The 16,618-nt window shown below is 32.4% G+C and overlaps 1 protein-coding gene across 1 annotated transcript in view; it reads right to left on the bottom strand.

Moving 5' to 3' along the window:
• The window catches only part of LOC114349375 (deubiquitinase DESI2), a 64,000-nt gene extending 48,577 nt beyond the window's left edge, over positions 1 to 15,423 (bottom strand). Inside the window, exons 1-2 of the mRNA XM_050648113.1 lie at positions 15,148 to 15,423; positions 14,910 to 15,089 (exon numbers count right to left, since the gene is read on the bottom strand). Coding sequence (XP_050504070.1) covers positions 14,910 to 15,087 — 178 coding nt within the window. The 5' untranslated portion in view covers positions 15,088 to 15,089; positions 15,148 to 15,423. The remainder of the gene's footprint in view (positions 1 to 14,909; positions 15,090 to 15,147) is intronic.
• Between the last annotated feature and the right edge of the window lie 1,195 nt (positions 15,424 to 16,618).

Here is a 16,618-nt window from a genome sequence, read left to right as displayed (position 1 = left end):
AACATAACTTATGACATTCATCTATTTTCAGGTAGTTTTGCGATATATTTTTGGTTATGAAAAAATCAATTAGGTCAGGTATCTTGTTGGGGTCAGTAGGCCAATAAGTTGGCTTCCCTGTTGACAAGGTTATGGCTCCGTATTCATTCACAGCTTTTAAAAGTTCTCTGCCTTTTGTTGTGGTTAACCTTGAGCCCCAGTGGGTATTTTTAGCATTATAATCGCCTCCTACTATAAATCTATTTCCCAGCTCGGTAAAGAGATCAATATATTCCTCCTTACTTATTGCATGTTTCGGAGGACTATAGATTGCTGCCACTATCAGTGGGTATCTAAGAGTTCTAAGTGTTACTGCAGTTAACTGCACTTTTTCTGTTACGTAGTTGGCTTCTTCGTAATGTTGTAAATTTTCTTTAATTATCACTGCACTTCCTCCTTTTGCATTATTATCAGGATGAATCGCATGATAGACTCTATAACCGTGAAATTTGATAAATGAGTGTTTAGTAAAATGTGTCTCTGAGATGAGGCATACATCTATATTTTCTGTCTGTAGAACTAATTGAAGCTCCTGCTGGTGGTTCAGGAGTCCGTTTGCGTTCCACACTAGTACCTTAATTGAATTAATATTGTTTCGATTTAGGTATAGCTCCTTTGGCACTATATTCTAATCTTTTTAGCCTCTCATCCAGTGTTGTTATGATTTGTTCTTGATTTTCTAGCTTCGCTAATATGAGTTGCAGACTTTGTTCGATATTATTAGTTCGTTCCTCCTTTTTGCCACTTTCCTTTTCGTTGTTTACTGCATTGGCAAATGTTAGATTTTCGTTAACTTGCCTGCTTACTGAAGGATGTTTATTAACCCCCCTTTTTTTATCTATTGCTCTATTCCTCATGTTTTGTAATTCAATAGCCACTTTACAGCCACGATAGTTAGCTGGATGCTCTTGTCCACAGTGTACGCATTTAGGTTTGACATCTTTTGATTTGGTACACTCCTTAGTATGATGCTTCCCTGTGCATTTGACACATCTCGCTTGTCTGGCGCAAAATTTTTGGGTATGCCCATATGCCTGGCAATTTTTGCATTGAGATATTAATTTGGAGGATTTAAATGGTTGGATTTCGACTTTACATTGTAGTATATGCTGTATACTATGTATTTTATTTATATCTTCGCTATTGTCAAAAGTCACTATGAACATGTCAAGTGGTTCCTTGGTACGCCACTTAATTTTATTTATAGCATTCACTGCTTTAAAACCTCTCCTTACCAATTCTTCTTTGTATGGTTCTTAGTTATTAGTCGGGTTCTTTTATCTTCGTATGTGAACCAACTGTGTGGTGTTTGCTCTCGTAGTATTTTTGTCACGCCACGATACGTATCCTCATCGTTGGCTTTAATTTTGAAGTTCTCTTTATTTACCATTTGGATTATAAATTTATTTATACCTATTTCCTTTGTGAGCAGTTCGATAAATTTATTATATTCTTTAATTCCTTCCACTATTATTGGTGGTGGAGGTTGTACTTTTTTTTTGTTTTGGTTCAATGGCCGGATTTGGAATATGACGAATAAGAACCTACGACCTACATTCCAACAAAATTTCCTCCTTTTCCAACATTTCAACCTTTCATTCCACATTTCCTACAACTCTGCTTCTACTGCGTCTATGGACTTCATAATATACACCATTTTTGTCACTTTTTGAGTTATTTGCGAAAAACCGTCTACGTATTTTTTTGTTGAAAGATGAACATATTCACTGGCAAATAACTCGAAAAGTCTAACAATAAAACACTGAAAACGTTTGTTTTCAAGTAACTTGAGAAAGGCACTCTGCCGAAACAGCTGTAGTCACATAGTTGTAATAAATTTTGTGGAAGTATAGAAAACAAACGTTTTCAGTGTTTTATTGTTAGATAAAATGAACTTCCATCAAGCAACGGTTGAACGGTGGGCAGGGCACGTAGCCCGCATGCATGAGAATAGAATCCCCAGAAAATTGCTGAATGCAAGAATGCAGGGAAAAAGACCTGTTGGAAGACCTAAAAAGAGATGGGAAGACGAAGTCGATGAGGATGTCATGGAAAAGAACAGCGGTAAATCACCCCCTTATTGAAGGAGGCCAAGGCTCGATTTGGGCTGTAGTGCCATTGGATGGATGGATAGAAAACAAACGTTTTCAGTGTTTTATTGTTAGATAAAATGAACTTCCATCGAGTAACGGTCGAATCCATCAATTAACTCGAAAAGTATTGACATTTCTCTGTTGGTGCATATTTGAAAAAAATATATATGTCACTAGACAGTTGTGTTTCAGAAAAGCGAATCGACTTTACATATACCTACCATCCAAGCAGATTGAAAGTTTATTTGGAGTATTTATTTTTTTTTATATTACTGTTTGACAATTTAAAAGTACAAGTTTTATTGTGTCTATTTAGGTTGTATGGGTTGTATAGATATAGAGGTGACCCCTATCTGAAACTGAAAATGATAATTTTTCTCTAAATAATAATAATTATCTGAAAAATGTGATATTGACAGCAGATAACGAGGATTTAAAAGATTAGCAGAAAGACAACATATGGGCGACATATGGAACAATATTGTTCATCCAACAACCGATTTATGAATGCCATTAAAGATTTTATTGCAGAAAATAAGAGATATAATCAGTTCGCTAACCTCAGACACAACTGTCTAGTGATTTTAGCAAGTAATTTTGCCAATTTGGTAAAAAATTGGCAAAAAAAATAATTACTAAATAGTTAATAATTACTAAATAGTTACTTAGTAATTTTGCTAATTTTGGCAAAATTGGCAAAAAACAAAAAAATTACCTACTAAAATCACTAGCCAGTTGTGTCCGAGTTTAGCGAACCGACTATAACAGCTGTTTCTCTAGTAGACGAAATTCTATAAAATTGAGCTTGTATTTTAAACTGTGTGTAAGTACATAATTGTATCGTTAATAATATTTCAATTCCTACACCCTATGTGTAGAACAAAAATTAAATTATGTATATTTTGTATTGTAAATTGACTAAATAATGTGTAGTAGGGCTCAATAGTGTGGAAGAAGTTTCAATATTTTGCCTCTTCAAAGAAAATAGAAATATGTTTGAACGTCAAAGTTTTTATAAACAATATGTACTGGTATAGATGTATATGTACTCGTATAGTAAGGTTAAAGAGCAAAATAAATAAATCATCACCACAAGCGATTTATTTTACGACTGAAGCCGCTAGACCAAGGCATTTAGCCCAAAATAAATCGATTTTAAATACAGTCGGAAAAATGAAATAATACCCATGAACGATCACATAAATCACTTATTGTGTATTTGCTGTCTTTTTGAAGTTATACTTCTTTACCGGCGATAGAGGGTAAATTTTTATATGGGAAAACCTAGCGACCGGGCGCATGCGCATTATAACTTTGTTCTGATTGGATGTTCAAATGACATGTCAAAAATTATTCAATATGGTGGCTGTGGCACAGCTGTAGTTAGATTATTTATGGTTGTTGCGTTTTAAAATTTGTGTGAAAAGAAACAACAAACAAAAGTTAGTTAATAGTTATACTGCCTTTTTAAATAGTTTTCATATACCTATATTTTTGGACTTTTGGACTATTTTGGACAAGGAAAACTCATTCTAATTTGGTAAGTACCTAGTTTTTATTATAATCATATTGTAATTATACATTTGGATTAGGTTGAAATACATACATTTATTTTCTCAAGAATGCGGATTTTAGAGAGAAATCCCAAATTAGGTTCGATTTTTATTTTTAAATTATGATTTTTTGGCGTAGATTTATTTATCTAGTAGGTATGTAATGCTTTGATTTACATACTTAATTTGATTACCAACAAAAGTTCTACCAATCTTCATCTAATATATTGTTTTCTTACTGTTTTGTTATATTTTTATATTTTCTTCCACAAAATTTAAACTACATAATTTTCAAAACAATTGTCAAACAGTAAAACGTTCAGGTACCGTATGTTTCCACATGATAAATAATGTGCGATTGGACGAGTGAGTCTACGCTTCGATTACGAGTCAAAGCGGCACGAAATTCAAGGGTTCAATTCCCGATGCAAGTTTTATTTTTTTATTTTTTTATGCATATTATGATTGTAAGTATATTTGTTATATAATTTTTTTTTCAGCAAATGCGTATTTAAAATTTTTGCCAACAATTATTATCGTCCAGAAATCATTTTTTCTTTGTGGCATTTTTCAATGTGTTTGTGTGCGTTTTATTCTTTTATTTTTTTAAATTTTTGGTATAGTCTTAAAAATCACATAATATGTAGTAGAAGTATAACTTCTTACGTGCGTACAAAGTACACACACATTCTTGTTCTATGAATAACAAACGTTTGTTATAGAAAAAGACAGCAAATACAAAATAAGTGATTGATGTGATCGTTCATGGGTATTCTTTCATTTTTCCGACTGTACAGCACCGAGACAGTTGAAAGTTGCAAAAAACTAAAGAAATCGCTCTTTATTTATATTTATTTTTCCAACTGAAAAATTCGTTATCCGAAAAAACTGTCCCCCCTTTATTTCGGTTAACCGGGGCTCTACTGTGGTATTTCTTAGTTAACTTCATTTATTTTACAAAGATAAAAATAGAAACGTACGTATTATCACTCAACAGTAACTGATTAGAGTAAATTGATATAAGTATCTAAGAACTGCTTTTAATAAACTTGGTGATAATGGTGAATATGTGATAAACAAAATATGCAAAAGATTAGTCATTTTTTACTTATAAACAATATAATATAGACAATGAGAGGTTGCTACTTGATTTTAAATAGGAAAGTTGAAGACCAATAAATATATGGAAAAGTGCAACAATTTTGCTGAAAAACCAAATTAATTTTTTTATAAAATTTATTGTTAAAATATATTATTTATAATAGCTATAATACATAAATATTTAAGTTACCTATCATTTCGTAACTTTTTCTAATAATAATATTAAGAGAAAAGTAAAATTTTGCAAAAATAAATATTTATTTTAAATTGTTTTAATAAATTACTCTGTTAAATAAACAATTCACCAATTAACTAAATGCATTTTTATGATTTATGCCACGAGGTTTGCCCAAATAATAATCTATGTGCAAATTAAAAAAACATTGATTTTCGTCAGGGTTGTTTTGTTTTAAACATTTTGTTTTAAACAACTGATTTAAACATGTTTTAAAAGTTTGTTTAGGTTTAAAACAGTTTTTGTTTAAAACAGTTTAAAACATGTTTAAAACACTTAAATTAAACAAGCGTCTTTTTTAATTTTTTTTTGTGAATAATACATAAATATGAAAAAAACATCTTATACATATTACCTATTATACAGACTTTGTAACAAATATATTATTTTAATGGGGACACAACAAAAATTGGAAAACTTCAAAACATTTTGCATACAAGAGTTAATAAATTTCTCAAATTGTTTCAGTCTCATAGTAATCTTGTAATCTAAGTCATCAATTTTATCAGCCACGTGATCACTTATAGAATTAAGCTCTTTAAAAATTGAAACCAACTTAGCAGCTTTGACATTGCCTAGCAGGTTACATAGTTTGGAATTGACTAAAGCGTATGATGAGAAGAGTTTTTTTTACGTTGGATGACCATAGAACGCCACCATGCCAATGGTCTTACATTAGATGTTTAGAAAATATTTATATGGTTTAAACTTTAAAGGGTACACACTTTGCCTGGTAATTAATAACAATTGGCAATGCTTCTGGATGTGAAGAGAAGTTTCCACATATTCCGTGCCAGTTTTTATTTGCTCTTGACTAAATTTATTTCCACTAAAGCGATGAGCAAGCAAACTTGTCAAAAAATGAGCAAGGATCAAAGCCATTTTCATAAGCTCCTTGACTTTATTTGTATCATTTACCAAAAATTCGCCATTTGCGTGTTCAGTCTCGAATGCCTCCAGAAGTTCTAGCCATATCTCTGTAGCCTCTCCTTTAGTGCAAGTATTTGTTTGGACTTTGTCCCTGCACTGCAATATACTTTAATTTTTATAAATACCTAGTCTTAGGCATTTGTCTTTAACTTTGTATCATTTACAAGCTTTATTACATCTTTATCAATAAGTGAAATTTAATAAAAAATTTTCCTCTTGGTAAAAGGTATATTAGTTTAAAAAGCCCTAAAGGGCTACAAACATATGAACAAAACGTTTTCGCTCTGTAACAAGAGCATCATCAGTGTTACAAGAACATGGTGAGCCAACCAAAAAATACAAGGTCACAGCCTTTCAAAAAACAGACAAAAGTCTAATATAAATAAATACATCGAAAAATCCAAAGGATGGATATTTTTTGGTTGGCTCACCATGTTCTTGTAACACTGATGATGCTCTTGTTACAGAGCGAAAAAGTTTTGTTCATATGTTTGTAGCCCTTTAGGGCTTTTTAAACTAATATAACTTTTACCAAGAGGACAATTTTTTATTAAATTTCACTTGTAATTAATGGTTTACAGCCAACTACAGGAAGTTGTTCCTTGTGGATTCTTTATCAATACTTATTCTATTGTTTAGAGCAAATGTGAAATAATATTGTCCAGGTTTTCAACTAACTTTCTAAGCATTCCGATAAAGTATTCCAACGAACATCCTAGTGCAACACAAGAGCAGAATCACCAGCTTTTCGGAATTTTGCGCTAGCAAAATGTATCTACATTTCTTAAATATTTGCAATTTTTTGACACTGTTCTTTATTCCTGGCACTTCTGTATCGTGGGCAAGTAAGATATATAGATATAATATATACTCTTAGACCATAAGTTCAGAATATGGGCTGAACAGTGCTGCCTAATTCCTCAAACAGATCCTTATCATTTTAAGAAATATTGTGTTGGGATACACGGCATCTCTTAGTAATCTTCTTATTAAAACAAGAATTAAGAGACAAAGTTATACGCTCATTTCAAGCTGTAAACTTAAGGACGGTAGTTCCAAGTTCAATACACCAACCAATCGACAAGGAAATAGAGGAAGAACAAAACGACGAAGAAGTAGAAGAGGAAAAAAGTGACGAGGAGATAGAGGAAAAAATTGACGAGGAAATAAAAGAGGGAAAAAGCGACACAAAACAAGAGATAAAAATATTAAACATGGCTCTGACAATCAACGAATTTTTGAATATTGCAAGCAAGGTATTGCCCAACGAGTTTGATGGAAGCGCAGGGAAATTACAACCATTTTTAGACGCATTAGAGTTACTTGGAAAAATAGCAGAAGGACATGAAGAAACAGCAATAACATTAATAAAAACAAGATTGACTAATAAGGCTAGAAACCTGATAACTACAGAGGATACGATCCCTCTTATAGCAGCGGCACTGAAGAAGGAATTCAGAGGCGACAATCCGAAAACGATAATAGACAAGTTAGCAAAGAAAAGGCAAGGAAACAAATATGCAGCAGTGTACGCATCCGAAGTAGAGGAATTAGCGGAACAGTTGAAGGTAGCATACATAGCGGAAGGAATGCCATTGGAGCTAGCGAAAAAATACACAACGGAAACAGTTGTAGCAACAATGAAGCGAAACGTTAATACGGATAGAGCAAAGTTAATACTGGAGGCAGGTAATTTCACAACACCGCAGGAGGTAGTATCTAAATTTTTATCGATTGATACGACAGAGGAGAACACACAGGGAAGAGTGTTCAATTATAGGACGAATTATGAAAATAGGAGAGGACAACAGCAATACCGAAGAGGATACCATAACAAATACGACAGAGGAAGAAGAAATAACTTCGGACAACGGAACGAAGGACAAGAAACAGGAAACCAACGGAATTATTCCAACAGAGGATATAGACAATTCAACAACCAAACGTACAGAGGGAACCAGAGAGGAGGACGTAACAGAAACGTAAGGCTACTTGAGTTAGAAGACAGCCAAGAGGAACCAGAAAACCAGCAGTTGGGGTTTTGAATGAACGAAACAAGGAAAGTACACAGTCAGAAGTGGAATATAATATTTACAACTTCGATTTAAACCTAACGAATTTTGTACGAATGAAAACAGGAATCCTAGAAAACACAAATACCTTTATCATAGACACAGGAGCTGATATTTCAATACTGAAATGTTCACAAGATTTTATGAAGGAACATGTGAAACCAAACACAAAAGCGAAAATAAAAGGAGTAACTAAAGGAGAATTACAAACAATGGGAGAAGTTGAAACAACGCTAGAAGTAAAAGGATCTCGATTTGAGCATATCTTTCAATTAGTGGAACCTAGCTTTCCTATTCCAACCGACGGAATCATTGGGAGAGACTTTATTTCAAACTTTCAATGCATACTAGACTACGCTAACCTTAAAATGCACATTAAAGAGGACAACGATTGTTACATTAGTACAAACATTTTGGATAATATAGATAATGACACGATAATAATACCGCCTAGATGTGAAATTTACAGAGTCGTAAAAATTTTTCAAACGCTGAAGAACGACAGGATAGTGGAACAACAAGAAATACAACCAGGAATATTCATAGCGAGAGCAATTATTTCAAGTAATAATCCGTACATCAAAATTTTAAACACAACCTACGAAACAGTAAAAGTAGAGACAAACGCAATCAAAACATTAGACATTAAATTATTCAACATATATAGACTGGTCAACGACAGCAAGGATAGGAAAAAGGAATTACGGGAATCATTGAAGTTAGACATTCCAGAATACATACGCGATAAGTTAGTATCTTTATGTGAAGATTATTCAGATATATTCGCCCTAAGGCATGACATGCTAACATGTAACAACTTCTACGAGCAGAAACTGAGAGTTAAAGACCAAACTCCGGTATACATTAAAAACTATAGGACACCTCATGCACAAACAGAGGAATTAAACCGGCAAGTACAAAAACTGAGAGACCAAGGAATAACAGAACCGTCTACATCAGAATACAACAGCCCAGTAGTACTGGTACCGAAAAAGGCGATAGATGGAAATAAAGCATGGAGATTATGCATAGATTTTAGACAACTGAACAAGAAAATAGTCACAGACAAATTTCCTTTACCAAGGATAGACTCGATACTAGATCAACTAGGAAGAGCAAAATGGTTTTCAGTTACAGACTTAATGTCAGGTTTTCACCAGATACCATTAGAAAAATCATCGAGAAAATACACATCGTTTAGCACAGAAAATGGAGCATTTCAATTTACCATATTATCTTTTGGATTAAATGTAAGCCCAAATAGCTTTTCAAGGATGATGTCAATAGCATTTTCGGGATTAACACCAGATAAAGCATTTCTCTACATGGACGATATAGTAGTAATAGGAATATCCGAAAAACATCACCTAGACAACCTGAAAAAGGCATTCGAGGCATGTCGAAAATTCAATTTGAAACTAAACCCAGGAAAATGTCAATTTTTTAGAAGAGAAAATTGACATATTTAGGACATGATCTTTCTCAGGAAGGAGTATCACCAGACAAAGCGAAATATGCAACGATTGAACAATACCCGACACCTAAGACAGCGTAAGAAACAAAAAGATTCGTAGCATTTTGTAACTATTATAGACGTTTTATTCAAAATTTTGCTGAAATATGCAGACCACTCAACAGATTATCAAGAAAAGGAGTAGAATTTTTTTGGTCAGAAGAATGTGAAAAGGCATTCAATAAGCTTAAATCATCTCTGATGAAGCCACCGATCCTAAAATATCCGGATTTCAATAAACAATTCATCCTAACAACAGACGCATCCAACGAGAATTGTTCAGCAATTTTAAGTCAAGATTATAACGGAATAGACCTACCAATAGCATACGCATCAAGAAGTTTTAATAAAGGAGAATGTAATAAACCTATAATCGTTAAGGAATTACTAGCGATTCATTGGGGAATCAATCATTTCAAATGTTATTTATAAGGAGCACCAACATTTTTAGTCAAAACGGATCATAAACCACTAACACATTTATTTGCAATGAAAGAACCAACTTCGAAACTTACAAGAATCAGATTAGATTTAGAGGAATACGATTTCGAAATAGAATACATAACAGGGAAAAATAACTATGCAGATAGTCTTTCAAGAATAACATTACATCAACTAAAGAACCTATACATAGACAATACTCATAAATTAGCTATAACACGAGCTCAAGCAAGAGAAAATAAGAAGGAAGCAAGGCAAACGAAGGCAGAAAGCGAACTCGCACTACAGCCAGAAGCCCACAAACAGACAGCAAGAAAGGTACTAAATAATTTAGAGGCGCATAGACTACCAATTTTGTCTTTTGGAGCAGAACTAATCTCACCAAGACTGAGCATTAGGGTCAAAAACAAAATAAAGTGCAGCAAGAGCATAGCCACAGGATTCAATCATTTTGATTTAAACCAAATGTTGGCACAGCTTGATAAGCTGGCGGTAGAGAATGCAGTACGTAAAGTAAAAATATACGTAAACGATATTATTTTTAAAGTGTGCACAATGGAGGAATTTATTAAACAAGGAAACGAAATATTAAAGAATGTTCAAATATACATATGTGAAGTACCAGAAACAATAGAAGATGACAAAGAAAAACACAGGCTAATAGAAGAATATCACAATCATCCGATGTTCGGAGGACACTTAAAGAAAAATAGACTAATAAAGAAGCTAAAAGCAAGATTTAGATGGAAAAATTTGGAAAAAGACGTAAGAAAATACGTTAAGCAATGCCATAAATGTCAAATTAACAAACCGAATAGAACACATGTCAAAGAAGACGTGATATCGGACACTTCTTCGAAACCAGAGGACACAAAATACATAGATACGATAGGTCAATTCACTAGAAGCAATGAAAGCAAGGAGGACAAAAAAGAGCGGCAAGAAGAAAATAAGATCAAAGCAACACCACAACACTTTAAAATAGGAGACCTAGTCCTGGTAAAAAGGGAAGAGAATGGTAAGTTTGATAGTCATAGTCTTTATGTAGGCCCTTTCACAATAACAGAGGTAAATAATGTTAATTGTAAGATCAGATCGGAAAACAATAAAATCAAGGAAATACATAAGAATAGATTATATACTTACAATCCGAGAACACAGTGAGTGACAAGTGAAATGGGAACAATGTCGATAACGAACATTTTTATTTTTTTGTATTTAATTATTATTTATAGGAAAAAATGTATATATTGTACTTAGTAAAACGCAGTAAGGAAGTGGTGGTACTAATAGAAAAATTTTCTTCCTTTTCCGTAGTCAGAAAATTTTTGGAAGGAAAGGAAGATGTGTTGGGATACACGGCATCTCTTAGTAATCTTCTTATTAAAACAAATCCTTTTAATAATTAAAAATATCTTTAGCAAAACAAAACTACGTTTGTTTATAGTAAATACAATCGACCTACATTCGCACATATCAGTGTAACAGTTTAGGTTTGACCAAGGTTGGGTTGAAATAACAATAGTATTCATTATTTTTATATATTAGTAGACTCAGCGCTTTTAATCAAAATAATCTTACTTTCATTATATATCAAAACAATAACAAGAGAATATCGAGGTTTAGTTCTAATTCCATCGCGAACAGTAATTTAATTAATATTTGAGATCCCAAAGGGAAAACATCACAGCTACTGAGAACTAACGTAACACCAGCTCTTTACCGTTAGTACTCTGACTTATAGAAATAAATGCATCTACTGTGAAAAGAGTTATTTCATCAACCCTTATGGTAGGGGGTAACCAACCCCTAAGTATCCAGGGTGGCTCAGAAGATAGGAACCACCATAATATGATTTAAACAATGTTTTTTTCTACGTTTTATTTGTTTAGAACATGTAGTATAAAAACGAAAAAAAAACATGTTTAAAACAAAAAAGAACGTTTGTTCTGTATAAAATAAAGAAACATGTTTTTTCAACCCTAATTTTCGTTGATTAGAACTGGAGATATTGCGACTTTTATAAATTTGAAGTTTGTGATGAATTTAATGAATCGTTTTGAAGTTTCTTTGTCAAATGGTGCTTTTTAAATGTTTTAATTTTAATGTTTATAAACAGAGCCCCAGTGAATTTTTGAAAAAAAAAGACTAACCACACTTGAGAGCAAAATAATCGACTCACTTGCTGAATTGTACACGTTAGAAGTCTCGAATTTCTTAAACCTGTTGTCTGATTCGTGATTTTTTTAGTATGTTACAGCCTTATTATTTAAGAAAGTCGATGTAATATTGTTATTGCTAGACAGGTAAAGGCCATTTTATACCGGGTGTAACAATCATAGTTTGTTTTTTTAAACGTACCTAACTTTTTTATTATCCAACATAAGCAAATGAGTCAAAAAAGAAAATGTTAATAAAGTCTAAGCCTACAATTGAATTTTAATTTAAATATTTTTTATCTGCTAGAATACTCCACAGAGTGTTCCGATCCGAACTTTAAGAAAAAACACAGTATGATTGTTACACCCGGTATAAAATTACCTTTTTGGTAACCCTATTCTATTAGGTGTCTTAAAGGAAAGAAGTATTGCATCTGACATGATCCTGAGATTTGTAGGTATCCAGTAGATTTATCCAGAGTATGAAGCCTAAGTTTCATTAGGATATCTTCATAAGAGTAAATATGTAAAAGCCTGTTCAATTTGTATGCCTGCAAACAGTAGAAATTTATGCTGAACTATTTCAAAACACAACAATGAACATCAACATTGATCTGGTAGAATGGAGACCATACATTAGAGGAGAGGCATTCTGTAAAGTTGAGCTAACCAATGCATTGTACAATATCTTTGTCGAATTAATGGATGGATCCCTTGAATTATGCAAAACAAAACCAAGCATTTGAAGAGTTTTAGTAATTGAATTATAATGGTGAAGAAAACTCTCCAAGGTTTTCATCACATTTAGTCCCTTTAGCAGGGCCAGCGAGAACGAGCCTGATTTTCAAAATCAAAAAATATCTTTCCATCACCTACCTGAAACTGTTAAAATCCTATCTAAGTGGGAGACAATTCTAAACAAGAGAGAATAAAAGTATTTATGTAGGGTAATAAGTCTACTACTCACAATCTTATTCGATTTTATTTATTTGAATTGTAAAAGTAAAAGTTGGGCGACCGGTTTTGATGTTTAAAAAGTTATACATCATCATCAGGGTCTTAAGAAGCTAAGATATCAGTACATAGAATTAGAAAATTAGCCCCCTCCTTCTAGACATTTTTTTATATTAAAGAATTTTTGTGAGACCAACAAGACAACTAAAAAATTGGTACAATTTTTACAACTGGAAAGTTGGAATCAACTCGAACTTTGTGGCTTTCTCGACATATTGCTTCCCAGTGTCTAGTAGAGTTTTTATTGTCCTTCCACTCACTAAGCCTAATTTTTATTTTTTGTGATTTATGTAACTGCTTTCTGTTGCCACCAGTCACATTAACACATGCTATGTGCTCCATGTCTAATATTTCTAATGATGTTACAACCTTATTCGCCACTCTACTTGAAAGCTCTCATAAAAATAAAATCAGATGATTTTCTGCGACTAATTGCATACCAGTATAACAGAAATGGTGGTTACAACCTTATTCTGCTAATAACACAGATTCACAAATATTGAGGATTACAACATTATTCTGGTCGGACATTCATTTATATGTAATTTCCACATACTAACATATTTCTCAGATTGGGCTCTGCACCGCCATTCTTTACTGTAATTACAAATAAGTGCGCCAAATATCTTGACAAAATATTCAAAATTAAAGCCGCAATCTTGGAATGCGTTTTCTTAGCGCTATTTACCTATTAACCCTTAAACGCCCAAGGGTGGGTAGAAAATGTCCACCTAATGCGTATTCCCTTGTAACATATTTATTACGTGTTTAAAAAATTTTCAAAAATTATTTATTGTTAAAAATACAGCCCTTTATCGAATGTTAATTTGGTTTTACCGATATTTTTGGAAATAAAAGTAATATCTTGAGTTAAATATGAGTGGGCATAAAAAGTACACCCTTGGTAAAACTTGTTAGGTACTAAAGGTTTCTCTGTAATTTCTTGTTGGTAGGAACATAATTCATATAGAGTTATCAATGTATAATTACATTATCGACATAATTATCCGCCAATGAGGAGGCTGAAAGGAAGAATGTGGACAAAATCGACAAATCTGAATTAGTGGCTTTTACTGGTATGTTAATTTTGATGTACATTGTAATTTTGTTGTAAGGTTTGTAAAGTGTTTATATTAATATTTAAGAAGATGCTGTGTTTATTAAGCATAAGATTGTTAAGTTTAATCCATTTCCAACAACTCTCAATAAACATATTAGCTATTTTCGAGGTGGACATTTTTTACCCACCCTTGGGCGTACATGGAACTTAAAAAAGGTTGGGTGTTTAAGGGTTAATAGGTTAATATACTTATTTTAGGTAAAAATATGGAATTGTCATTAAGACCTAACTGTGGCTAATCCCACATAAACATAACATTTAACTCAAACATGCCACAAGTCAACAGTTTTAGAATGATATTCAGGATTAAGTAACATTAACAGTAGGTATATTTTATAGTAGAAAAAAAATAAAGGTATGTTATTTAAAAACTAATAAATGATTAAGATTTATTTTAAAAAAATATTGAAATTAATTAATTGATTACTGGCCAATAGGGTAAACTCAACACTATTTTGTATATTAAATTATAGAAGTTGTGATGTAGGAATAGTGGGAAGATAGTGAAGGTTTTAACTTTCCATGTGTTGCAATACTTTTAATAAAAAAAATCAAAAATTGTGTATACAGATATTTATCTGTTAAAAATATAATGTGATTCAAATTTCAAGAAAAAAAATTACTGTAAAAAACACTCACCTGAATGAAAAACACCCAATCCAATGTTACTGGTAAATTCATTAATTTTGTACATATCATACACATTTAACAACACAGGCTCCCGAGACATTTTATTAGGTAGTAGTTCATCGGAACCTGAGTCTCTTACACTCATACAACTAAACGGTAAATTGCAAGTTAAACCATTGGAAAACATTTCTAAAAATAAAAATACAGATGTTATGTTTTAAAATAGAACTGCAAGAAATGACCTTACTTTAATTAATATCGTTTGAGATAATAGAACAACAACTGCTTGATGCTGTGGTTTAATTCATTACAACGTAATCACTTCAATGTTTGAGGAAATAAGGAAAGAGTAATTATTTTCACAGGTTATATTTCCATTTCCATTATGACTAACAACTATAACAACAAAAGTCAAGCGAGTCCTTGACTCCTGACATTTTAATAAATTTGATTAGGTGGTGTATAATGTACTTTGAAAAAGGCAAATAAAAAAGAAGAATATTTTCCATAAGCGTAGTATAAGAAAAGTTATTAGAAATACGTTTTCATTCGAATTTTATATCATGGGAAGGGCGGACAAGATGGTATACCTACCTAGTAGTTTATTTTCCATACACCTGAGACACAAATAGAGAGATCATTCCTTATGATTTATAATGATAGCCAGGTCATTTTGCTATTATTCTAAGAAACAAAAAATCACTCACGACACTCACAGATAGTGTGACCAACTCCAAGTCAGTCGAATTCGGGACAAGGCTAAAAAAACCTAAAATCCGGGACTATTCAATGAAAATCGGACCATTTTTTTTTAATATAGAACTTTAATATCACTTTATTGATTGTTTAACATTTTTATGTCGACAAAAATGTTTTTGATGGGATGGGTTGTAATGATAATTACACTTTTGTTAGTTTTTGACGTTTCGACTTAAAATCCGGAAATCGTTCTCAAGAAGGAAAAAATTAGAAAATCAACTGATGTTGGATTTCCATGTAAATAGGACCTTAGGTTAATATAAAAATATAATTATTGTGCAGGACGCTCACCATTGGTTAAATGGACTTGGTGAATATCTCTTGTCCTTCACACAAGAGGGGAACCAGTTTTAGCTTCAACCAGTGGTTGATATAATTGGACTCTGATAATCTTTGTCGAGTCGAAGCAAGGTGTAAATCGGTGTTGAAATGATTCAAAAAGTGTGGAATAACTATTTTATTTAACACAATCACTATTATTTATTACAAGTACTATACAATATAATTAATATTGGGTTTACTACAACAAAAAATATACAACATACATACATTTGCTATGTACATAGAATTGATAGTAATTGATGTAAACCGCGACCTAAGAGCCGAGTATGTGACCAATAAAGAGTGAGAGAATTAATTCGCGTGAAAAACCGAGTAATGATAATGAGAAAATGCGAGCTATGAAGTGAGAATGTAATCATTCGAGAAAATTCTGAGTAGAGTTAAAAACGCGAGCGTCTAGCCATCAGGGTGGCTAACAAGTTACTGCGAGACTAATAAAATACCATGATATAATGAAAACGAAGATATGACACCACGCAGCTCCTGGTGACGTCAATACGTGACGATTCCGACATTTTGTTATTTGTTGTTGTTTGTTTCCATGGTTTGTTTCTGCTATTTATATATACAGGTTGTAAGCTTCCAACGATTGTTATTAGTATTTAATATGTCATCGG

Source organism: Diabrotica virgifera, chromosome 4 (genome assembly GCF_917563875.1).
Source record: "Diabrotica virgifera virgifera chromosome 4, PGI_DIABVI_V3a".
NCBI classification, from domain to species: domain Eukaryota; kingdom Metazoa; phylum Arthropoda; class Insecta; order Coleoptera; family Chrysomelidae; genus Diabrotica; species Diabrotica virgifera.
This window is presented reverse-complemented; position numbering and strand designations above follow the sequence as displayed.